General features: G+C 40.8%; 1 protein-coding gene across 2 annotated transcripts; it reads right to left on the reverse strand.

Moving 5' to 3' along the window:
- Positions 1-315: 315 nt before the first annotated feature.
- Positions 316-27212, reverse strand: FAM76A (family with sequence similarity 76 member A). 2 transcript variants are annotated; one of them, XM_029230416.1, is made up of 9 exons: positions 27033-27212; positions 25676-25740; positions 22730-22784; positions 21829-21981; positions 16910-17067; positions 11967-12053; positions 4684-4819; positions 1934-2035; positions 316-1409 (listed from the first exon to the last, which is right to left on the reverse strand). In XM_029230416.1, exons 1-9 carry the CDS (start codon positions 27111-27113, stop codon positions 1323-1325), a joined length of 924 nt encoding a protein of 307 aa, XP_029086249.1. In that variant the 5' UTR covers positions 27114-27212; the 3' UTR covers positions 316-1322. The 2 variants fall into 2 exon arrangements, with proteins under 2 accessions (XP_029086249.1, XP_029086250.1); XM_029230417.1 differs by lacking the exon at positions 316-1409 and having other exon boundaries at positions 1977-2035; positions 4640-4819; positions 27033-27174.

Below are 27212 nucleotides of genomic sequence, written 5' to 3' on the forward strand. Positions count from 1 at the left end.
AAAGAGAATCCATGTACCTATTGTGTCAAGAAGGGAAAACAGGACACAGTTCAGGCTGCGGCCAAGCTGCTTTTGAGAAGCACCTGTTTTCAACACATTTCCATTAAAGGCAGGGAGTGTACAGGCTGGGGTGGTGAGGAGGAGTGGGGAAAAGGTACAGTGATATCATTCTCCCAGGACTTACAGTCCATACTTGAGCAGCTCATACTAACCTCCAAAATGCTCTGTAGTCTGAATATTATCCCATTTTGAATCATGTAAAAAAAAAAGTTACCTGAAAATGGCCCAGTATGACAACCGATATAAGTAAAGGGCATTTTTTAAAAAAGAGGTGGCAGTGTGAGAATTTAAAATCAGTCACGTAAAACAATCAAGAAAGGGGTTGGGGAGAGAAGTGTCCAGTACAACCTGGACAACCCTTCTTTCTGCCTTTACTTAGAAAGACAGACTGCCCAAATCTTTGCTACCTCCCTTAAGTATCTTCTTACATGGTCTTCCAAGAAATCCTCCAAAAGGCACTTAACTCCATACTTATATATTGAATTGTTTCACCTTAGCAATCAGTTTTTAAGACTCCAAGGTAACAAGAAAGAAAAGATCTGATTCTTTTACTAAATGCTAGAGAGTAGGACTTTTTTTTAAGAGGCATCACTTTTACAAGAAGAACAAACTAGGCTACCATTACTCCTTTATCAAGAAAAAGTTTCTTTTTTTAAAAAATAAATAAAACTCTGGCTATACATAGTACAAAGTACATAATACACCTGGAAAAAAACCCAAGAGTATACCCTGAAGCAAAAGGTTTACTGGAGAGAAAAATTCTCTTCCACTGTACCAAGTCTTAAGGTGGCAGTTTTCAAAGTTCAGAGGGTGGCAGTGATATGTAATTAATGCCAACTATTTGCTCATGGGTATGGCAGGATGCCATGATGGACCAAACAAAAAAACCCAAACCATTCTGCACATAACACTGAGCAGTGACCACCACACACACATAAAAAAGTAACAAAAGAGTGACAGACAGAGAGACAGTAGTACTGAGAGGAGGGTTGGGGGTAGAGAGGGGAGTGAGGGAGAGTGAGAGAGAGTGGGGGAGAGAGAGAGAGAGAGAGAGAGAGCCTGAAACCCCAAACATTCAAGCATGCAGTCATAATATAGCACAAACCAGGTGTTTCCACTCAGCCCCACTGCAATCGCACAAAGAAGGATAACTATAGTAAAATAGAGATTTCTTAAGAAAGCTTGCAATTCCCAGAGAACAGCTACGTTGCCACCCTAACCCAGGAATCCATTGCTATTGCCAGGAGCGTCCTTGTGGTCTCTCATGGAGAGGTTATAGCTCCTGACTTCTCTGACTTCTTGCTCTTGGACAAAGCAGCTGCCTGCTTCAGGAGCTCTCGGTTTTTGGCCTTTAAAAAAAAAAAAAAAAAAATCACACAGGACGTTTTAGCAGGATAGGCTATGTTTTTCATGCAGATGCTAAGGGAGACAATGCAGAGGTCAGGAAGAGGTGAACAAATTCTAGAGGCAGAAAACAACAGAAAGCTCTAGGGTTTGGTTCAGAGGGAAGAAAGTATTTGCTGGAGATTAATCAGTGTACTTCAATCTCTTGGGATCCACTATTACAAAAGGATGCTTTATGCAACACAAACGAACCATGGAGCGCCTTAATGTGCTGGATAAACAGAATTTACAATTCAGACATCTGGAATCACATCTGGTTTATCCAAAAATCAAAGAGCACATTTATTAATTCCACTGTTTCTGAGAGAAAAAGATCAGAACACATCCAAGAGAAAATATTAAAAGACATCTATAAGGTGGATTAATATGATTTGTCAATTCTCTGAGAAAAAAGAAATCTAAGAGATGATCACTTAAAATACCATCAGCTAAATAAACCAGAGTTACCATATTAAATAGGAAGAGTCACCTGCAATTGTTCTGTAACTTCTTTGTGGGTTTTCTCCATCTGGTTCATTTTGGCTCTCATCTGAGATTCTTGGTATTGAAAATCAGCCTTCAGCTCTGTGATCTGAGGGAAAAAAAGGCAGAGTGACCGGAAGAAATCTCTGTGCAATGAGAAATGTTTTGGTACCAGAGTGCTAAATGGTCCCCCAAATTAATGAAATCCAGGGCTCTCCTAAAGATTCATACCTAAATCAAAGCCAGGGAACTGTGTATCCTATTTTTTCTAATGATTTCCTGAAAATTACACAAAATCCTGAAATAGCATGTTTGATACTTAACCACTTACTAGAAGGTTTTAGATATTTCATGTATTTAATATATGCAATCATCTTTCAAATACCTCCAAATAAATCAGTGATTATAACAAATATGGCTGACAGTTTGAGAGAAGCCATGAGAATAACAGCTGCTGCCATTTACTGAATTTTTACCTTGTTCCAGGCAAACTGTTTGATTATATTATTTCATTCAATCCTATGACAACCCTGTGGGACAGTAATGTTATTCTTCCCATTTTATAGATGGGAACATCAAAGCCTTAGAAAAGGTTAAGTAAAGTGGCCAAGATCATACATGTTAGCAAGTAGCAGAGCTAGAATTCAAACTCCAGGCCTTCTATTGACTATGCTATTCAAGGAACACAGAGAAGAGGTATCTAAATCAGAGAAGTGATGTGTGAGCTGAGTTTTGAGGTACAAGCAGCAACTGGCACATGAGGTAAGGAAAAGGGCACCCGAGCAAAGGGAACAGTATGGGCACAGGCAGGGTGCGAGATAACTGAGAGCATGTTCAAATGAATGATGAGAGTGTCAGGAGATGAGGCTACTGATAGGCAGGCATGATGTGGAAGAGCCTGTGTTCCAACCCAAGAGTGTGACCTTGATCCTGAAAGTTATGGGAAATAATCTACTACTTGTGTTTGCTCTTTCTAAAACCCTAACTTTGTGGGAATTCCCTGGCGGTCCAGTGGTTAGGACTCAGCGCTTTCACTGCCCTGGTCCAGGTTCAATCCCTGGTGAGGGAATTAAGATCCCACAATTGCAAAGCACTAGAAACAAGTGTTCATTTTGTCTCTATTTTGCAAAAATCCTTTTATGTGTTATTCTGATCTAGTTCATGAAGAAAACATACTTGGGTCTGCTTTCATCTGACAGTCATGTAGTAAATTGGAAAGAATATTGGTCTCTTCCCATGAATCTCCACCTTACTGGCAGAGTAGAAACACAGCACAGTAGGGTCAAGAAGATTTGGGTTCATTCCTTTGTTCTGTCATTTATCAGCTGTGTGATTCGGACATTTAATTTGGTCGTTTAATCCTCTTGGGTCCACTTCCTCATCTGTAAGATGAGGTAGAAATCAGATGCAAAGAATGCACATAAAGATTTTAACATTATAAATGTCTTTGTTAGCCATTCAGAATGAATCATAGCATTCCGAACACAGTGCAAAACAACATAACAGCCTCCGGAAGAAAACAGAGCTAGAGGAAGGGGCTGGAACCCTAAGGGGAAAAATACTGAAGGTACTGTTTATCTATGAAATGATGATAATAATAATTCCTACCTCAAAGTGTTGTTATGGGGATAAATGAGTTAATATATATAAGCACTTAGAATGGGCTCAGGCACACAGTAAGCCTCCAAAAAAGTTAGCTATTATTTTTATTGTTATTAAAATATTAAGGCAAAAATGAGATATTCTCTAACAATCTGAAAATAAGAAACAATAGATATGAATCAGAACAAGGACATAAAAAACTCCCCGAAAGAGGGGGAGATGGCTCTTAGACCAGAATAAGGCTTCACTGAAGATATTAATGAGCTCAAAGAGTAGGTCACTCAGGAAGGGTGTTATCAGCAATAGTAAACAAAGTGATGCAGTTACAGAGGAAGGCCTACCTGAACACTGTCCAGGTAGGAGAGAGACCTGGTCCACATATTTTGAGCATTACTGTCCCCTGGACACAGCCATACCAATAATAGAGATGGAGGCATCAGGTTCTCCTAGCCTGAGAGCACTAAAAATTCCAATTATGTAACTACTTCCTCTTGTCCCAACTCCGTGCTCATTCAGCACCCTCTGATTACAAGCTTCCTAGACAGCTTATGCCGAAAAGAGTAGTACTCTGTTATATTAAGAGGCAGACATTATAGTTGTGAATTAAGAGGCAGACATTATATTTTTACACATCATCTCTGTAAGCTTGGTCAACATCGGTCCTCCCTTAGAAGTGGAAGCTTCCTCCAAATTTAAGAAAGAAAAATCAACTTTTGGGACTTCCCTGGTGGCACAGTGGTTAAGAATCCGCCTGCCAATGCAGGGGACACAGGTTCGAGCCCTGGTCCGGGAAGATCCCACACGCCACGGAGCAACTAAACCCATGCGCCACAAATACTGAGAGCCTGCGTTCTAGAGCCTGTGAGCCACAACTACTGAGTCCATATGCCACAACTACTGAAGCCCAGGTGCAAGAGAGAAACCGCACAACAAGAGAGAAGCCACCGCAATGAGAAGCCCATTTACTGCAACAAAGAGTAGCCCCCACTCACCGCAACTAGAGAAAGCCCGTGCACAGCAACGAAGACCCAACGCAGCCAAAGATAAATAAATAAATTTATAAAAAACAAAAACAAAAAAACAGCATCATGCCCTGCACCACATATCTTACCTGCCTGTCTCATTCTGACCTGGGAAGCACTAACTAAACAGTACCTTCTTCTCTTTCTCTAAAATCATTTGATCCTTTTGATGCAGCATCTTCTTTAGAGTGGCTACTTCTTCCTTCAGTTGGGCAATGATGACAAAGTGGTCAGTGCCTGGTGAGTCCAGAGCCAGGTCTGGGGAAAAGCTGAGTGGAAAAATGGAGGGGGAGAAAATCAGTTGGATTGATAAACTTTTTTCTACCTGAGTACACATCGTAGGCCACTTGACTGCAAGTGCAAGAGCAGGAGCAACTACTTGAATTCCCAGCATCAAGCAAAACACACACCTGACTTGAGAGTATTGGCTAAACTGCACAGGTAAGGTAGCCATCAGATAACTATACCAACCAAAGCCACAACCCACAGCATTCCTGCAGCATCTTTGCTCACATTCACGACTAAAATAAATGCCTTCTCACAAGAGCCAAGGATATTCTGTTCCAGGTTCACTGAAGATCTCCGGTTATTTATGGGTGAGAGTCATAATTTTTTTGTGATTAGATAATTTCCCTAGAATCTGGATAAATTATCAATTGTAAGTTCATGCGTTTTTCTTTAAAGCTACCCATAGAGTTTTTGACTCTTTTGTTTTCTGCTCCAAAGCCCACGATGTGGTGCAGCTGCTGTGCTCTGCCCCAGGAGCAGTCAGTCTTTTTAAAAAGTGATAGAAAGAAGATGAAATTAATAGGAAAGAAGCCAACTTCCCCCACTACAACTGGCCTGTTCATTGTCACTTCCAATATCAAGAATTCTGCAATATTTAGTTAGGAAAAGAACAAAGAGGTGGCAAACTGCAAAGCCACATCACAACCTGGGGTTTTCAACAGATTCCTCCCAGTAATAGTCTCTGAGCACTACACTTTGTCAAAGTGCCAGGTGAACTCCATCCTTTTAGTAGAGTAACCAGGACAAGTTCAGGGAATCTGTAAAGCTCTGAAATTGTATGTACAATTCTATGTATACATACAATGGATGGTTTCTAGGGTGAGGATCTATAGCTTTCTAAGGCTGGTCAGAGGTGTCTTAGACCCAAACAAGTTAAGGAATCACAGCCAAGAGAGTCAAATCCTGCCCTTCTCTACAGACTTCCCAAAGGAAGCTCTTTACTTTTCCCAGGGCAACCTTTAAAGTAAAACACAAACCTGTTTCTCCTAACAGATACTGCAATACTGATTCCCAACTCCCTATATCAATATAGCAACTACTCTAGATACCCCTTGCTGTTGGTTCTTTCCTACATCTTAAACAACATCTAATAACTAATAATTCTCTACACAGGTAGAAACTCCAAATAACAAGGTGAACCACTGGACAAACTTCCTCATAGTTACCAAGTCAAACATTTCTATGGCTAGAATGGGAAGACACACTCCATTGATAAGAATATTCCCCCTCAGTCTACACGAAGCATATGAGAAGAATGTCAGAGGAAGAATGGATCACTGCTTTTCTAACTGATAAACATGTAGAATTACTGGGTAAAAAAAAAAGTAAATGTAAAATAATAAAACAAGGCATGGAGGAGAAAATATTGAAAGGACCCATCATTGTCTCCACCGGTTTTCATGCTCACCAAGGGACTGTCTTCCCTCAACCCAACAGAATCTAGGTAAACCCATAAGCAGAGCAACAAATGAAATGGAGTAATGGGCTAGTACAAATAACTTCTTCTTGTCCTCACAGCTCCTAATACTCTGCTCTACCTGCTTCTTCTTTTTTTTTAACTGAAATATAGTTGACGTACAATATTATGTTAGTTTCATACATAATGATTTGACATTTGTATATATCATGATCACCGTAAGTCTAGTAAACATCTGTCCCCACATAACATTATTATATTATTGACCATATTCTTTATGCTGTATATTACATCCCCGTGACTTACTGATTATATAACTGGAGGTCTATACCTCTTAATCTCCTTCAACCTATTTCGCCCATCCCCCACCCCACCCTTCTGACAACTACCTGTTTGTTCTCTGTACCTACGAGCATGTTTTCATTTTGCTTTGTTTGTTTTTCAGATTCACATATACGTGAGATCATGCAGTATCGGTCTTTCTCCAACTTATTTCATTTAGCATAATACCCTCTAGATCCATCCATGTTGTTGCAAACAGCAAGATTTCATTTTTTATGGATGAGTAATATTCCTGTGTGTGTGTGTGTGTGTGTGTGTGTATACACACACACACACATCATAGCTTCTTTATCCATTTGTCTATCAATGGTCACTTAGGTTGCTTTCATTATCTTGGCTATTGTAACTAATGCTACAATGAACATTGGGGTCTATATACCTTTTTGTTGTTTTTGTTTCTGTTTTTGTTTTGCGGTACGCGGGCCTCTCACTGTTGTGGACTCTCCCATTGCGAAGCACAGGCTCCGGACGCACAGGCTCAGTGGCCATGGCTCACGGGCCCAGCTGCTCTGCGGCATGTGGGATCTTCCCGGACCGGGGCACGAACCCGTGTCCCCTGCATCAGCAGGCGGACTCAACCACTGCACCACCAGGGAAGCCCTATCTTTTTGAATTAGTATTTTTCTTTTCTTTGGATAAATACTTAGAAGTGAAATTGCTGGATCATATGGCACTACTATTTTTAATTCTTTGAGGAACCTCCATACTAGTGGCTGCACCAACTTACAATCCCACCAACAGTGCACAAGGGTTCTATTTTCTCCACATCCTCATCAACACTTGTTGTTTGTTGTCTTTTTAACAATAGCTATTCTGACAGGTGTGAGGTGGTATCTCATTGTGGTTTTGATTTGCATTTCCCTGATGATTAGTGATGTTGAACATTTTTTCATGTGACTGTAGGCCATCTGTATGTCTTCTTTGGAAAAACGTCTATTCAGGCCCTCTGCCCATTTTATTTTTTTTGATAAACTTTATTTATTTATGGCTGCATTGGGTCTTCGTTGCTGCGTGCGGGCTTTCTCTAGTTGTGTCAAGCAGGGGCTACTCTTAGTTGCAGTGCGTGGGTTTCTCATTGTGGTGGCTTTTCTTGTTGTGGAGCACAGGCTCTGTGGCGGGCGGGCTTCAGTAGTTGTGGCACATGGGCTCAGTAGTTGTGGCTCGCAGGCTCTAGAGCGCAGGTTCAGTAGTTGTGCACGGGCTTAGTTGCTCTGCGGCATGTGGGATCTTCCTAGACCAGGGCTTGAAACCACGTCCCCTGCATTGCCAGGCTGATTCTTAACCAGTGCGCCACCAGGGAAGTCCCCTCTGTCCATTTTTAAATAGAACTGTTTGCTTTTTTGATGTTGAGATATATGATTTTTTTGTACATTTTGGATATTAACCCCTTATCGGATATATCGTTTGCAAATATCTTCTCCCACTCAGTGGGTTGCCTTTTCATCTTATGGATAGTTTCCTTCATTGTGCAAAAGCTTTTTAGTCTGAGGTAGTCCTATTTGTTTACTTTTGCTTTTGTTTCCCTTGCCTGAGGATACATATCCAAAAAACATTGCTAACACCAATGTCAAAGAGCATACTGTCAATGTTTTCTTCTAGGAGTTTAATGCTTTCAGGTCTTACATTTAAGTCTTTAATCTATTTTGCGTTATTTTTGTAAGTAGTGTGAGAAAGCAGTCCAGTTTGATTCTTTTGCATGTAGCTGTCTAATTTTCCCAACACCATTTAGTGAAAAGGCTGTCTTTTCCCCACTGTATATTCTTGCCTCTTGTTGTAGATTAATTGCTCATATAAGTGTGGGTTTATTTCTGGGCTCTCTATTCTGTTCCATCAGTCCATGTGTCTGTTTTTGTGCCAATCCCATACTGTTTTGATTACTGCAGATTTGTAGTACAGTTTGAAATCAGAAAGCGTGACACCTCCAACTTTGTTCTTCATTCTCAAGATTGCTTTGGCTCTACCTGCTTCTTGAGGGAGGATTCTTCCTATACCAATAAATCGTTGACAAAACTAGTTGTGCCTTTCTTGTGTTAGGTCCTGACCTCTGTAACTCTGTAACTCCTGATTAATAAGAACTGCTGGGTATCAAAATGAAAAAAGATGGCTAGGTTACCAAGGCAGAAAATCAAATCCAGTCTCTTTCTAAATATCCCCAAAGACAGGGAACTCACTATTTCTCCAGGAAGCTTCTTGTCTTTTCCAAAAGCTTAAGAAAACATCTCTCCTCAGGTTGAGCCAAAACCTGCCTCCCTATCAGTCCCATCCATTAGTCCTGGGTCTGTCCTCAAAGGCCACACAGAGTAAGTCTAATCTTTCAGGCATATTTCAGAGGGAGAATAAAATAAAACTATAAGGAAAGGAAAAGAATGTCCTTTAGAAACAATAAACCACAAGGTGTGCCTGGAGGTCACCCACTGCTTTTACTGCCCATAGAACAATAAACAAATATGATCAAAAAGTGCATTTCTCAGGGAAGGAAAGCTAGAAATGAACTCCGATTTTCTTCAAATTGAAGAGTTTTTGTTACAATTTTGACAAACTATAAAATATTGAGATGGAGGCTGTGAATTTTATAGGATACTAAAAAATAAAAAGACAAAGGCATTTTATAAGTATAAAACCATGAGAAAAATGGTTTTATTTTTTTAAAAAAACCCTAAAGTAATGGGTTCTCTATGATATGGAAGGCTAATGAATAAAGAAAAAGAAGAGGGCTTCCCTGGTGGTGCAGTGGTTGAGAGTCCGATGCAGGGAACACGGGTTCGTGCCCCGGTGCGGGAAGATCCCACATGCCACGGAGCGGCTAGGCCCGTGAGCCATGGCCGCTGAGCCTGCGCATCCGGAGCCTGTGCTCCGCAACGGGAGAGGCCACGACAGTGAGAGGCCCGCGTACCGCAAAAAAAAAGAAAAAGACGAGAAAAAATAATCAAATATTCCTCGATATTTAAAAAATAAAAAAGAGGACTTCCCTGATGGTCCAGTGGTTACAACTCCACACTTCCACTGCAGGGGGCGCGGGTTTGATCCCTGGTTGGGGAACTAAGATCCCAAATGCCGTGCAGCACGGCCAAAAAAAAAAAAGAGAGGAGAATATGGTAGTATAGAAAGGTCAATGGAAAACTGTTAGAGAGCAACCTGCAGAAGACATGAAGGGATAAAAATGAAAGAATAAAAGCATAAATTTAAAAATATATGTATATTACGTGTGGCTGATTCACTCTGCTGTACAGCAGAAACTAATACAACATTGTAAAGCAACTATACTGTAATAAAATAAAAAGTATATGGATATTTTAAGAGTGGGACAAGCAAAGTGGATTGTGATTAATTAAAAACTGGGAGGCAGTCACAATAGATAGTTAGGAAACAAAACTGGTAACATTTACTACAGAACTGAATTCAAAATGGATACTCAGGAAAAAATTTTTGGTTTGCATGACATTAAAAAGAGGACTGTTAAAAAAAAGTCTTGTCAGAATGTTTTCTAAGTGAAGGAAAAGCAAGGGAAAAAAACACAAAAAGTAAAAAGAAAAGGAAAAATGTAATTTACCTTGTATATGAACTTTTAAAAGACAGAAATGTGAACAAGTGGAATAGATTGTTAAGATTGCTAATACAGGAACATTCAAATGGAACTTGTATATGAAAATAATCTTTTTGGCAGCAGAAAAATTTTTTCCAAATTTTCAAGTTATTAGGATAAGTTATTTTTTTAATTACCATGTACATTTAAAGGAAAAATTATTTTTAAAGATCTTTCCCAGAGGACATTATGAAAGACTACAGACCTAAGTTAAGGATCGGCATCCTACTTGAGGAAAACAATCATCGCTGGTAACCGGATGCAATAAAACACTGAGCAGAAAGTTTAAGTCTTTGGCTTGGTGTATCCATAGCAATAGTCAGAAAGAATAGTGGCAATATCTCAAGAACAAAATGAGCTAATAGAAGGCAAACTTTAAGGACTGTTGGTTAAACTAAAAGTTAAACTAAATGAGCTTTTCTGGGTCATTCAAACATAGCCTGCGTCACAAATAGCACAAAACAGAAATGATGAATCTAAAGGCTGTGGGTCTTGGCTTAGGCCTTTATAAAGCAGGGCATTCAGAATGGTTCACTCTTTTAAAAAGTAGTTTTTACAGGATCATGAATCCTGGCAGAGGTGATGGGACAATCAGTGCCACATCTATTTTCTTCAGAATGGTCAAACTAGCTGCTCAGAGAATAAACAATAAAGCTGACCAGAAAGATGGTCTTTATGGTTCCTTCCCCTATGTAATCAGAATATCTAAATTAAGCATTTCTAGAAGGATCAATTCAAGAAGTTTAAAGTCACTAATACTAGCATTAAGAAGACAGCTTGCAGAGTCTCAAATCAAGTTAATGAAAAAGCCAACTTCATAGACGCTGTGTATCCAGCTAAATACACAAAATTCAGTGCTGGGAAGCCTATATGCTGGTCTGCTCCCATACCCACCACTGCCTGGGAGGGAGAACCGAGAATGGAAGTTTTCAGAATGGAGATGATTCCAAGGATTTTAGGGAAGAGTGTGCCAGGTGGTCTCACTTCAGGATGCCCAGGCCTGGAGGAACAGGAAAACAGGTGGCCCCAAGACTCTGCTGAGAAGCCGCCCACTGCACCAACATGGATGGGGCACCCTGGATATGAGGAGAAAGTAGCTCGTAAGCGAAGCATCACTGAGAAGGAGAGGGGAAAGTGAGGAATAAAAATGCATTTAGAAAGGCTTAAAATGAAACAAAAATATTTAAACACATCTCCTTCTCTCCTGAGCCAGCATTTGCATTGGGCTATCTCTTGTTAATGCTAAGGAAGCATGGATTATCCCTCACAGACTGAGCAATACTACCTTAATTCCAACTTGTCGGGAATTCCCTGGCGGTCCAGTGGTTAAGACTCAGCGCTTTCACTGCCGTAGCCCAGATTCAATCCCTGGTCGGGGAACTAAGATCGCACAAGCTGTGCAGTGCAGCCAAAAAAAAAAATCCCAACCTGTCTCTGCTTTGCCTCTGGAGACCAACTCCTGCCCTGCCTGGAGGAGGCTACAGGCACAGATCACAATAAAAAGCATCTAGCTATTCACTTCTTTGAATTCGTGTGAGGAAGTTATTTGTGGACTGCAGAATTCAATTGCTATGAAATCCAGTTATATGTTCTAGACAAGATTAGATTTATAAACAAATATCAGTACTGTTTATTTATAAGATATCAAGTGGCTAGTGTAGCGAACCTGAGAAGTTCATTGACAACCATAGACTAGCTCCATGACACACCCTAAAATGTATTCCTGTTTCAGGAACAGTGTATGCATTTCAAACAGAAACATGCACACACACTTGAATTGGCTTACCTATCTCCATTGGCTGTGATCGACTCAAACTTGGATTTTTTCTTTGGGATTTCATTTTGAATTGAAGATGTAGAAAGTGTTTTCTGACTTTTAGTGGCAAAAAAAAAAAAAGGAGAGAGAGAGAGATACATACACTTTAGAAATCAAAGATTAATAAAACATCACAATGAAAGTCTTGTCAAATGGGACCAATGTAATACCCATTCTATGCAAGAGCTAATTATTCTTTTTTCTCTTTCATTTATTTTACTTAAAAAAATACAGCATAACACAAGGAACACACATGAACCTGTGTTGTTACTTAAAGGGGGTAAAGCTTTCAATTCTGAGGTCAGGTGGGGCACGCTGTCCGCGTGAAACAGACAACAAGCACAAATGTCCAGGTGGCCTTGATCTAAGATCTAAGAGCTAATTATTCTTGATCATCAAAATCCACCAAAGTCTTGATTTCATAGGTCCTGGATGCATGGGTAGCTCGTTTCTATAGTCCTCCCCCAAATTCTTGGCCTTGATTAAATCTTATCTGCTTTATTAATAACTATGAGAACAGAGTCAATAAAACCTCAGAAGTATAATCTATCTTACAATTTAAAAAGTACCTTCACATTCATTGTCTCACATGTATCTTATAATACCGTGAGGTATATACAAGGGATTATTTCTATTTTGCATAAACTGAGGCTCATCAAGGTTAACTGACCTACCCAGGGATATACAGCTAGTTAGCAGTGAAGCTGGGACTAGACACCAGGCTGACATATTTCAACTCCAAGTCCAGTTCTTCCTCACTCTATTTCTGTGAATCTTCTGGTGTCTGAGTCCCACAACAACACTAAAGATCAGTTTTAGCCCCAATAAGTTGACACCCTAAAACTAGTCTGCAACCCTTTTACTTTGATGGATGTCCAATCGCCAAGCCCAAAGGATGTTTCAGACCTTTTCTTACTTGGCCTCTTTTCAATATTTGATACCACTGACCATGCCATCCATTTCCCCCCCTGACTTTATTGAGGAATATCTGACAAATATAATTGTACATATTTGAAGTGTACAAGGTGACAATTTGATATACATGTACATTATAGAATGATTACCAAGATCAAGATAATTAGTACACCCATCACCTCGAATACTTAATTCTTTTACTTTATTTTTTGGCTGCACCATGTGGCTTGCAGGATATTAGTTCCCCGACCAGGGATTGAACCCATGCCCTCTGCAGTGGAAGCACAGAGTCCTAATCACTGGACTCCCAGGGAATTCCCTCTTTTATTTTTTTTAATGGTGAGAATGCTTAAGATCTACTCTCAGCAACTTCCAAGCATATAATGTGGTATTATTAACTATCGTCACTAAGCTACACATTAGATCCTCAGAACTACTTCTTCTTATAAAGTTTGTACCCTTTGACCTACACCTCCCCATTTCCCTCTCCCCCTGCCCCTGGCAACCACCATTCTATTCTCTATTTCTATGAAATCAGCTTTATTTTTTTTAAGATTCCACACAAAAGTCATACCACATGGTGTTTGTCTTTCTCTCTCTGGCTCACTTCACTTAGCATATGCCTTCCAGGTTTATCTATGTTGTAGGAAATAGCAGGATTTCCTTCTTTTTTTATGGCTGGATATTCCATTGTATGTATATACACATTTTCTTTAGCCATTCATCCCTCGAAGGACATTTAGGTTGCTTCCATATCTTAGGTATTATGAATAAAGTTATAATGAATATGAGATACTGATTTCAGTTCCTTCAGATATATACCCAGGAGTGATTGCTGGATCATATGACAGTTTTATTTTTAATTTTTTCAGGAAACACCATACTGTTGAGTCCTTTATATATTTTGGATATTAACCCTGATCAGATATTTGGCTTTCAAATATTCACTCCATCCTTCTTGAGTGCTTCTAGAATCTGTTCTCAGCCTCCAACCTGAGTCGTGTCATTCAAGAGCATGGTTTTAACAACTATCTATCATAGTGGTTAGAAATGATGTTCCCCAGATCACCTGCATCAGAATCATCTGAGATGTTTATAAAACAAAGCAGATTCCTGGACTCTATCCTAGATTCTACTGAATTAAACTCTGAGGTAGGGCCACAGAAATCCACATTTTAAACTAATCTCTGCTACCACTGACTCTTATGTGCTACCAATGGCTCATGTTCAAACCTCTCTTGTGAGTTTAGGCTAAACTTCCACTAAATAATTCTTTTTTTTTTTTGGAGGTCAGATCTATTTATTTGTTACTCTTAGAACATCTTCTTTTTGACCAAGGACAGCTTCTGTCTCTTGACAATCTGTTCCTTGCATTTTTCTTTGGCCTCCTTCATTCTCTTGACCAAAAGTGTAGCATATTCTGCAGTCTCTTCCTTATTTTTCTTAGCATGCTGTTTCTTCAGAGCAATATGCCGACGTTTGCGTTGCAGAACATGTGGAGCAACAAGACGCTGAATTCTGGGTGCTTTAGTCCTAGGTTTCTTACCTTCTTTGTTTAAGGGCCTTCTCACAACATAATGGTAGACATCATCTTCTTTATTTTTTTTAATTTATTCTTTAATAAATTTATTTATTTTTATTTTGGGCTGCCTTGGGTCTTTGTTGCTGTGCGCGGGCTTTTCTCTAGTTGCGGTGAGCAGGGGCTACCCTTCGTTGCGGTGCGTGGGCTCCTCATCGTGGTGGCTTCTCTTGTTGCAGAGTGCAGGCTCTAGGTGTGCGGGCTTCAGTAGTTGTGGCTCACGGGCTCTGAAGCGCAGGCTCAGTAGTTGTGGCGCACGGGCTTAGTTGCTCCACGGCATGTGGGATCTTCCCAGAGCAGGGCTCGAACCCGTGTCCCCTGCATTAGCAGGCAGATTCTTAACAACTGAGCCACCAGGGAAGCCCCATCATTCTCTTTAGAGAGCTTAAAAAGTTTGCGGATTCTAGCTCTTGGGCCCCAGGCAATGCAGCACAGTTGTATCAGCAAATCTAGAAATATCCTTCTCACCTTTTTTCAAAATGACCAAATTCAGGACATTCAGATTGGCATCCACAATGTAACCCTGTACAGATCTGCACTTTCTTTCTCCAGTCCTCCTTGGCCTGTAACAGGAATGCTGTTTACTCAGTAGCAAGCAGACGCGGCTGTGGGTCGTGCCACCCGGCTTCATGGTCCCTTGTTTGTCACTCTCACCACTGATTTGGACCACATAACCCGTCCATTCTTCACCTGGAGCATCAGCAGCAATTTCCATGGCCATAAACTTCTCACAGATGGTACAAAGTTTGCGTTCATAGTTCACTTCAGTGAGTTTCTGGCAGACAGTGGCTGGGAAAGATGTTCAGCTTCATCCTGAAGCAGCCGTTCGCCTCCAAGGTGCCACGGAAAAGAGCTAAATAATTCTTCTTGATGCTTTAAACTCAACTTTCCAAAACTGAACTTCTTTTTCCCCCTTCCTATACTCTCTCTCAGATAAGGATCTACCCATTCACCCAAGTAAGAAATTTGAGAATTGTCCTTTACTCACCCAGCTCCTGCCCATCTATCTGTTCATCACATTATCTAATTTACTCAAAAATCTCCTTCTAAAGTATCTTCCTGAATCTGCCTCTTCAGTGTCACTGCCTCAAGTTGAGGTTCTCTATTAACATCTCTTATCTGGACTCTTACCAAAAAAGCTTCTTAACTAGGCCCCAGCCTCTTTTTCCTCCAATGCATTCTCCCCAGTAGTCTGGGTTAATTTTTTTTTAAATGCAGATTTGGCCCCTCCCCTGCATAGATCCTTTCAGTGGCTTCCCGTTAAGATCACTAAGATCAAGTTCACGCTCCTTACCAGGTCTGCTGGATTCCTTTTCCTCCCATTTTCCAGCTCCCAATCATAAGCTCCAGCAAAATAAAAGGACCTGCTGTTCCCAAGTTCCGTGTGGTCTCATGCCCTCCATGTCTTTGCAAATGCTATTCCCTCAGCCTAGAATGTCTCTGCCCATTCCTTATCTGATGATTCTGACCCATCCTAAGATCTAGCTCCAACACCAGCATTTCTCTGATCTTTCGTTCCCTAACCTCCCAAGGCAGTTAATTACCACTGCCTCTTATGCCTGTATTTTGACATGTTTCCACTGTGATGCCCATCGAATTATCCTGCAATGATTTGATTACAGGTCTGTCTTCCCTACCAGACTGCATACTCTTGGATAGCAGCGTGAGTCTTTTACTTATCTCTGCATTCCTTGCAGAGAACCTGGCTCATGAAAGTACTTAACAATGAACAAAGAAAATCACAATGGTAATAATAACAACGAATAACTAAAATGTATTGAAGCTTCCTATATGCCGGTTATAAAACTAATCACTATGCACATACTATATAATTTATTTCTGCAACAACTCCATGAGGTAATATTATTATTTCCCTCATTTCACAGATGAAAAAACTTGCCCAATATCCCATACAGAAAACTTGGCAGACCCAGGATTCAATCCAAAGCCAGAACTCTTAACAATTCTACAGATACTCTGAAACGAAGCTTAAGACAATAATGAAAGGACATCATTTTGACTGGATCTCACAAGGACAAACCTAGAATATCTATCAATCTCCTAGCCAATATGCATAAAAAAGCTGCATCCCTCAGACTGTGAAATGTCCAATCTTCTAGGGAGATAACCCACTCTAACGGAGGGGAGAACGTTACATGTTAAAGTGGAGTAAGTTCCACAAACTTTTAAGACACAACAGAAACCAAGTCAGAAAATCCTGATGCCTTATGGAAGTCTCTCTGGCCCTTGGATGATACATGAATTACAAACTACGACAAAGGAGATTCCCTCTATAGACTAATAACTAGAGAGAAAATAGGAAAATTTAGACAAAATGGTGTCTTCCATGGTTAATTGTGTGAGTATTACATCTGACCTCCCAGCACCTCTAGTCCTATCTCATGCATCTCGGGGTTACCTGTTATAATGGCTGCCACCACTCAGTCGACTGTACTGCTCCTTCTCCTGGTGGCTTGCACGGGAAGAACTGCTCAGGTGCTTCCTCTGCTCTTTGGTCTTCTGAAGGACCCGTTTGTATGAAAGTGTGCACAGCCAGCATAGCAATTTCCCATCTACCTGAAAGATGGGGAGACAAAGATAAAGAAGAAGGAATGTGCTAGTGCAGTGGCTGAGAACATGGGTATTAGGAGCTAGAACCTCTGGTTAAGTCCAGATCTGCCACTTACAAGCTGTGTGACCTTACGGAAGTCAGCTGGGTACTCATGGGGTCAATTTCTTCATCTATAAAATGAAGGATAATAGAACCTACTTCAGAGGGCTGGTGCAAGAATCTAGTGACATAATGTAGGTAAAGCATGGTGCAAGGTACATAAAAATTGCTCAATAAAATAGGAGCCGGGGACTTCCCTGGCGGTCCAGTGGTTAAGGCTCCACACTTCCACTGCAGGGGGCACGTGTTTGATTCCTGGTGGGGAACTAAGATCCCACATGCTGTGTGGTATGGCCAAAAAATTTTTTAAATAAATAAATAAAATAAAAATGAGCTGCTAATTTTATATATGTTTGTATTTTGTTTTTCTTCAACTTAACACAGACCAGAGCAAAGTTCCCATAAGAATTTCAAAAGACACAAATATCTCATCAAGGAAAACACAGCAGGGAAAAGAGAAGACAGAAGATGAAACATAAAATTTATAATTTAGCTTTTCCTTTTCTTTTTTTTTAAATTTATTTTATTTTATTTATTTATCTTTGGCTGCGTTGGGTCTTTGTTGCTGTGCATGGGCTGTCTCTAGTTGTGGTGAGTGAGGGCTACTCTTTGTTGCGGTGCATGGGCTTCTTATTGTGATGGCTTCTCTTGTTGTGGAGCATGGGCTCTAGGCGCGCAGGCTTCAGTAGTTGTGGCACATGGGCTCAGTAGTTGTGGTGCATGGGCTTTGTTGCTCCGCAGCATGTGGGATCTTCCCGGACCAGGGCTCGAACCTGTGTCCCCTGCCTTGGCAGGCGGATTCTTAACCACTGTGCCACCAGGGAAGCCCTATACTTTAGCTTTAATACCTTATAAATGGCTCATAAAATGGTATGCTGGATATCTTTTCTCAGATGGAAATAAATGTCTCCAGAGGGCTTCCCCGGTGGCGCAGTGGTTGAGAATCTGCCTGCTAATGCAGGGGACATGGGTTCGAGCCCTGGTCTGGGAGGATCCCACATGCCGCGGAGCAACTAGGCCCATGAGCCACAACTACTGAGCCTGCGCATCTGGAGCCTGTGCTCCGCAACGAGAGCCCGCAATAGTGAGACGCCCGCGCACCGCGATGAAGAGTGGCCCCCGCTTGCCACAACTAGAGAAAGCCCTCGCACAGAAACGAAGACGCAACACAGCAAAAATCAATTAATTAATTAATTAACTCCTACCCCCAATATCTTCTGTTAAAAAAAAAAAAAAATGTCTCCAGAAAAAGACTGATGGGCAAGTAGCTTCCAGGGCCCCAATCCCTGGTGGTGGCCTACCATGGCACTTTGTTTGATCTAGAAAAAGTTGATCACTTTGGGCAGAGGCAGCTCTGTACCAGGGTGCAGGGCACAGGGCTAGGAAAGCAGAATGGGGCTTCCACAATCCTCTGAAGCTGGGGTGCCTCTGTACAGCACTCAGATTGCAAAAGTAAGTTTGTGGGGTGGCCTGGTACAAGTGGCAGGGCAGCAGAGCTGGTTGCAGTTACTCAGGTTGAGGAGAGAGTGTGCTGATATTTCATGGAATCTTAGTTTTCATGTCTTGCCTCTAAATTAGATCTTCTGCCCCATCTTGAACATGGGTAAGCCAGACCATCATTTACCTAAAGTATTTGTCTTGTTAGCAAAAGCTTCTTTGCACCTTATTCTCCTAACCTATTAGCAAGTCATCCGTCTGAATCTATCCACTTCTTTCCAACTCCACTGCTTCCACCCAAGCAAAGCCATTCTTACCTGTCACAACTGCAAGACCCACCCAAATGATCTCGCTATTTTTCTCCAGATCAACCATTTCCACATAGCTGCCAAAGAGGGCTTCTTAAATGTAAATCTGATTATGTCTCTTCTCGCCTTAAAATATAAAATCTAAACTTTTTACCATAGCCTATGTTGACTTAAATGTAGCCTCTGCCTGCCTTTTATAATCTCATTCTCTGTTCACTCTGCCTTCTTTCTGTTCTTCCCATCTGCCAAGCTCATTCTTGCCTCAGGGTCTTTTCATAGCTGGTCTCTCTTCCCAGGATCTTTGCCCTCCAGAGCTTCCCATGGCTGCTTCCTTCTCATCTTTCCTGTTTCAGCTCAGATTTTATCTCCATGCAGGTCCTCCTGATTGCCCAATCAAAACTGGCCTCCCCAGTCACTCTCTACCATATACCCTATTTCCTTATAGCACTTACACCTAAAATCTGTGTTCATTTATTTCCTTGTTTGTTCTCATCCATCTCTTACACACATAAATAAAAGCTCTGAGAGAATAAGGTCTCTTCTGCTTAGTTCATCAGTGTATTTCCAACACCCAGAGCAGTGTCTGAGACATGATAAGCATCTAATTATTTGTTAACGAATGTATAAATGAATTTTGAAACCAAACTTCAATTTGCTGCATTTCATGCTTATGGGATATGGCCTGAAGGTCTGACTTTAGGAGGACTTCCCTGGTGGCGCAATGGTTAAGAATCCGCCTGCCAATGCAGGAGACACGGGTTTGATCCCTGGTCCGAGAAGATCCCACATGCTGCAGAGCAACTAAGCCCCGTACGCCACAACTACTGAGCCTGCACTCTAGAGCCCGCAAACCACAACTACTGAGCCCGCGTGCCTAGAGCCCATGCTCTGCAATGAGAAGCCACGGCAATGAGAAGCCCACACACTGCAAGGAAGAGTAGCCCCCACTCGCCGCAACTAGAGAAAGCCTGCGCCCAGCAACAAAGACCCAATGCAGCCAAAAAAAAAAAAAAAAAAAAACTCTAGGAGACCTTCTCCACGAAAGAGCTTTCACTGAAGAAGGGTTTGAAAACAAAGCAACTGCACTGAAAGACAGCCAACATTAAACATGAAAATCACACACTGAACCACAGGACACTTTATTTCAGATCTCTCCTTCACAAACTTTAAAAATATAAAATCACCCTCTCAGAATTAAACTATCATAAAGAAATAATCATAGATAACACTGAGTACTTATCATGTGCCAGATTCCTTCTGAAGGGGTTTACACTTGACCTTCATAACAACGATGAGGTCATTTACGGATGAGGAAACTGAGGCACTGATAGATTAACTCACCCAAAGTCACACAACAAATAAGTGACAGACAAAAGATTTCAATCCAGGCACTCTGAGTCCAGATCATCCACTCTCAATCCCTAAGCTTGGTCCTCCTGAAGTTTATAAATAGGTGATTGAGGATGCCTACAAATACGCCAACTCTTATGATAGGATTGTAACTAGAAAGTAGAAACAATGAATTCTAGTGTAATCCAATTAATAATAATATAGGTACCATTTAATGAAGTATAGTATATGCTAGGCTCAAAATTGTTTTATATACCTATCTCAATTAAATCTCCCTATGCCCTTGTGAAGTAGCTACTGTTATTCCCACAGTAAAGATGACAAAACTGATGTATAACAGGAGTAAATAATTTGCCCAGGATCATTCAGCTAAGCCAGAAGTGGGCTGGAACCCAGATCTATGGGACTAAAAAGCTTGTGCTCCAACTATTATTATATGTTACCTTCTGATTACTAATTCAGCTTCTCTAGTATCTTGATTCAGGGAAGAGGTGCCCTGGTTGGCAGGCAGGAGTATTCTGGTCACTGGAAAGTTACTTCCTCCCATTGTAAATTAATGAATTTGGTTACCACGAATCAGCTTTTGAGAGCCTAAGCATCTCTGAAAAGCATCTCTGAGATGTTTCTGTACTACATTCTTTCATTCAAAAAATATTTATCGAGTACCTACTATGTGCCAGGCTGCTGGTAATACAGCATGAAAACAGATGGACAAAGAACTCATACTTTAGTGGGGGTGGACAAACATGTAAACAAACAAGATAATTTCTCATAACGTTACATGCTATGAAGACAATAAACAGGGTACTATGATAGAGTGATCGGGGGAGTTAGTAAAGAAGGTCTCTGTGAGAAGCTGGCAATTGAGCTGAGACTTGACGCAAGGAACCAGTTATGACACTCTGGAGAAGGCTGTGTATCAGGCAAATCCAGCCGGCACAAAGGTGGAAATGAGACTGGTATATCTGAAGGACTGAAAGGTGGTCAGTGTGGCTGGACCAAGGGAGGAGGAGGGGAGTGTGATGGAAGATGAGACTGAGAGTCAGGTACGGGCCTTGCAGGCTATGGAAGGAGTTTGGGTTTCATTCTAAGTGCAACTGGAAGCCACTTGAGGATTTTAAACAGACCAAATCTAAATCATTTTAATTCCACCAAGGTACCATCATTCCATATAGAGGTCTATCTATAACATCTTCTTGTGGTCTTTAACTTCAACAGACAGAAACATTTAAAGAGCCAGACAGTAAAACTGGTAACAGACTATATCCTGCTTAAGTCACAATCTCTCCTTTAAAGAGTTTTGTAGAATTTTGCCAATCACCACTTCACTCATAAGGGATGTTGAACACTGTAATTCAAATTCTCATGAAATACTAACCTATGAAATGTTATAATATAATGGTCCACATTTGATAAATGAAGAGAACAAAGACTGAATATCTTCTTCAAAGTCAATAACAGAATTTGGAGAGGAACTGAGAAATCAATCTTGGTTATATGTCTTTTTAACACAATTGGCCCACCTTAATTTCTCTGAAAGAAAAAAATATCCAGAAAAACACAGAGATTTACCTTCTTTCTATCATCTTTCCTGTCAAATGCACACTGCTGCTTGCACTGTTCACAAGAATATGGTGGTCCATACTTCTTCTCTGAATTTGTGCAGCGCTGACATTTGTTGCCAATAAATGCTGCAATTATGTTGCAATACTGACAAGGTTTGGGCTTAAAGAGAAAAAAGAAGTGTCAAGTAAGTATGTTGTAAAATACCAGTGCATTTTTTTTCCACTGCATTTTTTAAAGCAATGATTTCTATTATACATAGTTCATTAGTCATGGTAAAAATGCATTCCCAACTTCATAAATTTCCTTTTACACTGATCCAATAAAGCCCAATTCCTAACACCATGTAAAGTGTTTTTCTGCACAGGACTATTGATTTTTAAATAAATAAACAAATAACAAAAACCCATTAGCATATATGCTGGGACTTCTCTAACCAATTCAACAGAACCAGCTCTTGGAGAAATGAGCAAGTGCGTCCAAATTTCTGAAAAGGCCTCTTTTGACATTATCAGTGTATAAACATGTGGGGAGAATGCCTGCAAGGACACAGTATGCTGAACCCTAACACTGAAAGAAAAAAAATCATTCATCAAAATGAATAGTCAACTGTTACCAAACAAAGAGGTCACGTCACAGGATTCATCATTCCCCTTCTCTTTACATACTGGTTACTGAAGCTTCTCAAGGAAAATTATAATCACAATCCTGCCACAGTGACTATAAACACAGAGCTCCTTAATACTAAGTATTAGCTAAGTTTGAAAGCTAAAACACTACATAAATTTTTCTGAGAACATTTTTACGCATAACTAGGTCTTCTAATAAAAATATTGTAATTATATTAATAGTCCACAGAATGTACGGTCCCAAGAGACCTGACTGTTAGGTACAGAGAAACCCTACTTACCGTTCCATACAACTGCACATTCTGAGCACATTTCTTGCATATTGTATTGGTTTTACTGTTAAGGAAGAAAAAGACACAAGGCTTTATAAGAAAAAAATTGTTTTACTTACAACATTTGAAAACTGATTCTTCCTTAAGTCCAAGGAATTTGTTCATTACTAAGTGCCAAGGTGAAATATGGTTTGGACATTAGATTAACTGAAGGGTGAGTATCTGCCCAGTAACTCTTTTAATTATTCTGTAGTTATAAATTTTATTAGCTCAAATACAAGGAGGCTTTGGTTAAAATGAAGAGTGAGTTATTTATGATTATGACATCTCCAAGTACCACTAAGTAAAATTATCAGATATGCAAAGCACCCTGAAAAGAATATTACGTTAGACGAAAATGGACTAGCAGAAAAGAAATTAATTCTCCTCAATTCAGATGAGCAGCTGAGAAATTCGAGATGAGGAGTAAAGTATTTGTGTTTGGGATATAAGCTCAGAGACTCTATCCATGTTGACCTTACTCTGTCTATGTTCTCCTCTATAAGTAAAAGTATATGAAAATCCCTGATGTGGGGAAATAGATGCTAACACCAAATATTTTTTCAATATTTCCAATTTCTCTAAGAGCTAAGCACTGACAAAAATAAACACGCCCTTTCCCTTGTGAAGATCCAAGTCATAATATTACCTACATGCCTAAACTGGTAAACTGCCTTGGGGAAAAAATATTATCTTCAAATAAAGTCTAACCCTTCACAAAGGGAGGTACAAACAAATGCTTCATGTTTAACAACAGTTTAAACAATATTTGGGGGCTAAAAACAAAATCACATAAAAATCCAGTATATTGCTACTTTGTGATTTTTTTCCCATACAATTCCTATCAAAGTGACTACAAACTTAAAAGACAAAAGAAAAACCTCAAAGTAAAAATCATTAAATTAAAATGAGATATTCAAACAAAATATTTCCCAGGGCAATTTTCTGCCATTTTAAAAAGGCAGTTCAGGGACTTCCCTGGTGGTCCAGTGGGGTCTAGTGGTTAGGTCTCAGCACTTCCACTGCCGTGGCCCGGGTTCAATTCCTAGTGGGGAACTAAGATCCAACAAGCCACAGGGTGGCCAAAAAGAAAAAAAAAAGGCAGTTCAGGAAGTGAAGTACATTGAAAGAGACCTCTAGAAAGAGGATTAGCATCAGTGTTTCTGTGATGTTGAACATTTGGGTTTATTTTAGATTTATTACTCAAGAAGTGGGACATATATATCAATATATACAAATGCTCTTGACATTTTAGAAAAAAGTGCAAAAAACCTATTTCTATAATCCATCTTGAATTAATTTTTATGTATGGTGTGAATTAAGGGTTAAACTTCAAATCTCACCCTACACACAGAAATAAATTTGAAAGGGACCATAGGCCTAAATGTAAAAGCTAAAATATAAACCTTCCAGAGTATATTCTGTGTGTCTCCATTTACATGAAGTTCTAGAACAGGTAAAACTAATCTATGGTGGAAAGGAAAATCAGAACAGTAGTTGCTTGGAAAAAGCAAGGAGGGTGAGGACTGACTGGGCTGGGGTTAGAATCTCTGGGGTGATAGTAATGTTTTATATTTTGATGGGGTTTAGGGTTACACAGATATATACTGTTTGTAAAACTCATCGAATGATGCACTTAAGATTTGAGCATTTCAATGTGTGCAAATTTTACCTCTAAAAAAATTTAAAAACCATAAACAAATATGAACTCTAAGTTAATGATATGCATGCTGAAGTGTTTAGGGTCAAGTACACTGATGTCCCCAACTTTAAACTGCATCACAAATAAGATGGATTAATACACTGATGGATAGAGAGATGGATAGATGCAAAAGTAGTAAGTGTAAATTGTAGAATCTAAGTAGTGGGTAGATGAGTGTTTACTATCTAGTTTTTTTAGCTTTTTTTTTCTTTGAAAATATACATAACGAAATGTCAGGGAAAATATTCCTAGAATTGAAATGAAGCTGACCAAAATTAGGCTTCTGGGTCCATGTGTGAGCTGGCAAACAGACCCCATCCTGCTTAAGGCAATATTACCTACAGCCACGGTTCCCCAAAAGTTTAACTTACTATACCAATAAACCACTTTGCTGGCTATTAAAAAGTCCCCCAAAGATGTGTGTTCATGCACACCTAAATATTTTTCACACTTTTCAAAATGAGATTCACACAAGGCAAGTGTAAAGGCAAGTGAGTTTTTTCAAATGTGACTAGGGCTAACAAACTCTTTATCAGATTGTCACATTTTCAAAAGTATCTTCTTTTGGCTTATAAATTCTTCAAACTCTGCATATAAATATACTAGAGCACAAGGCTCATGTTTTACTGTTGTGGGATTGGTTTCTTAGTGTCAAAAATGTCAAAACCATAATATAGGGCTTCCCTGGGACACGGGTTTGATCCCTGGTCCGGGAAGATCCCACATGCCGCGGAGCAACTAAGCCCATGGGCCACAACTACTGAGCCTGCGCTCTAGAGCCTGCGAGCCCCAACTACTGAAGCCAGTGAGCCCCAACTACTGAAGCCAGCGAGCCCCAACTACTGAAGCCAGCGAGCCCCAACTACTGAAGCCCGCGTGCCCAGAGACCGTGCTCCACAACAAGAGAAGCCACCACAGTGAGAAGCCCACACACAGCAACGAAGACCCGATGCAGCCAAAAATAAATAAATAAATAAATTTATTTATTTATTTAAAAAACCCCACAATATAAAATTATCGAGGATGTGAAAAATAACTAATAATTTAAGCAATTAATGAATAACTAGGGAACAATATGTGTATTTTACTTCCATTGTGTTATAACAGGAAATGGCAGAATCTGTGTATAATGCAATTGATTACAGATCTGTATATTGAAATGCAATCGATTACAGATTTTAAAAGGAAAAGCTCATGGTCAACGAAAACTGTACCTCTCCTGCTGGTACTCAGTCCTACAGTAGGTACACTTCACAACAGGGTGTGCAATCCGACATTCCTGAAATGAAACGAGGATATAATTTTAAAAGACAGTCAGAAATGGAAAGTCTTCAGTAGGAGGCAGAAGACCTGGGTACTATTCCAAGCATAGCCACTGTGCTTGAGTGAGTCACTTAAACTTTCTGGGACTAATTTTTTTTGTCTGTAAAACTGGCACCACCACCCTGCACTGATGTGGGAGTTAAGTAAGAATTTATACGGAACTAGTCATAAATTGTAAAACAAAGGTATGAATAAGCCTCAGACCTAGGGAATAAGAAGCCCTGGATTCTAGTCCAGTTCTGCCTCCGCCACTGTGTGATTTTTGAGCAGGTTCACTTGTGAAACCAAAGTACTGAATTAAAATCATTATTGCTTACATATATAAAACTCCCTTAAAATCAATAAATATATACATATACAAACATATAATCAAATATGTATTTTTTAAGGCCAAAAAGGCATTCAGACATTTGACTTTTTGAGTTCTCTCATACCTAGTAAACAAAAGAGACAAAGTCATGGCCACTGAAAGCATTGATGACACACAATTATGAGTTAGCCATACCAGAGATACAAACTCTGGATTATCTGGAGATATCTCAACATCACTCTCCAGCCGGCTTGGTGACTTTTAACTGTCGCTTCACAGCACCTCTATTCATTTAAATAGGCAAAGCAAGATGAAGCAACTTAAAAGAAAAAAAGAGAACTTGGACCTTCAGGGGTAAAAACTGATCAGCAGCTGGTTACGGCGAGGACAGAAGGTCACTAACTAGAAGCTGAAATATCATCCTTTTGCTTCGTGCGTTTGACTGTGGGGCTTTATTATAAAGCCTGGCTACCTCCGACTCTAGGACTGGCTGAAAAGTGCCCGTGAAGCTCCCAGTTCGACACGATCGTCCCAGACAGCACCCAACTCTGGAGTTCTGTCCCAGGCGGGGCAGGAGGTCCCTAAGCTTGAAACCCGGCAGACCCCGCCGCGGGAGGAAGCCAGCCCAAAAGGGATCTCCGCCGCGGCTGGTCGAGGGCGAGCGGGGGACCAGCTGTCCCCTCCCCCGACCTCACGGGGTCCGAGAACAATCCCTCTCTGTTGCTAAGCACCCGGACACGCCGGCCGCTGGGGCCTGGACACGGCCCGGGTCTCCCCCACGTGCCCCGCCAGCCCCCGGCGGAGCGGGTGCGGTTCCGCAGCTAGGTGGGCCTGCCACGCCCTGCCCGGGGGACCCCGCCGGGCGTCCCCACAGAACCGGGAGCTCCGGGCCGCGCCTCCAGCGTCCCAGTTCCCGGCTGCCGCCCCAGCCCGCGCACCTTGCACAGCTGCTGCCCCTGAGACAGCGCCTCGAAGGGGAAGCGCTGGTGGCACTTGGTGCAGGCGTAGAGCGCCGCCATGTCCGGCCCGGGCCGTGCTCACAACCCTACCGGCCCGGCCCGCCGCTTTATCTGACAGTCTGAAGCACAACCTGGCGGCGGCAGGCTGCGGGCTGCGGC

Source organism: Monodon monoceros, unplaced genomic scaffold, assembly GCF_005190385.1.
Source record: "Monodon monoceros isolate NGI ecotype Baffin Bay Population unplaced genomic scaffold, NGI_Narwhal_1 Super_Scaffold_18, whole genome shotgun sequence".
NCBI lineage: Eukaryota > Metazoa > Chordata > Mammalia > Artiodactyla > Monodontidae > Monodon > Monodon monoceros.

Excerpts from the sequence above, each read along its gene's own strand:
- FAM76A (XM_029230416.1), bottom strand. The coding sequence starts at position 27,113 with ATGGCGGCGCTCTACGCCTGCACCAAGTGCCACCAGCGCTTCCCCTTC. Across the intron at positions 21,982-22,729 it reads ATGTGCAGTTGTATGGAACG|CCCAAACCTTGTCAGTATTG; the intron begins GTAAGTAGGGTT and ends TTTCTCTTTAAG. Across the intron at positions 1,410-1,933 it reads AAGTTACAGAACAATTGCAG|GCCAAAAACCGAGAGCTCCT; the intron begins GTGACTCTTCCT and ends TTTTTTTTAAAG.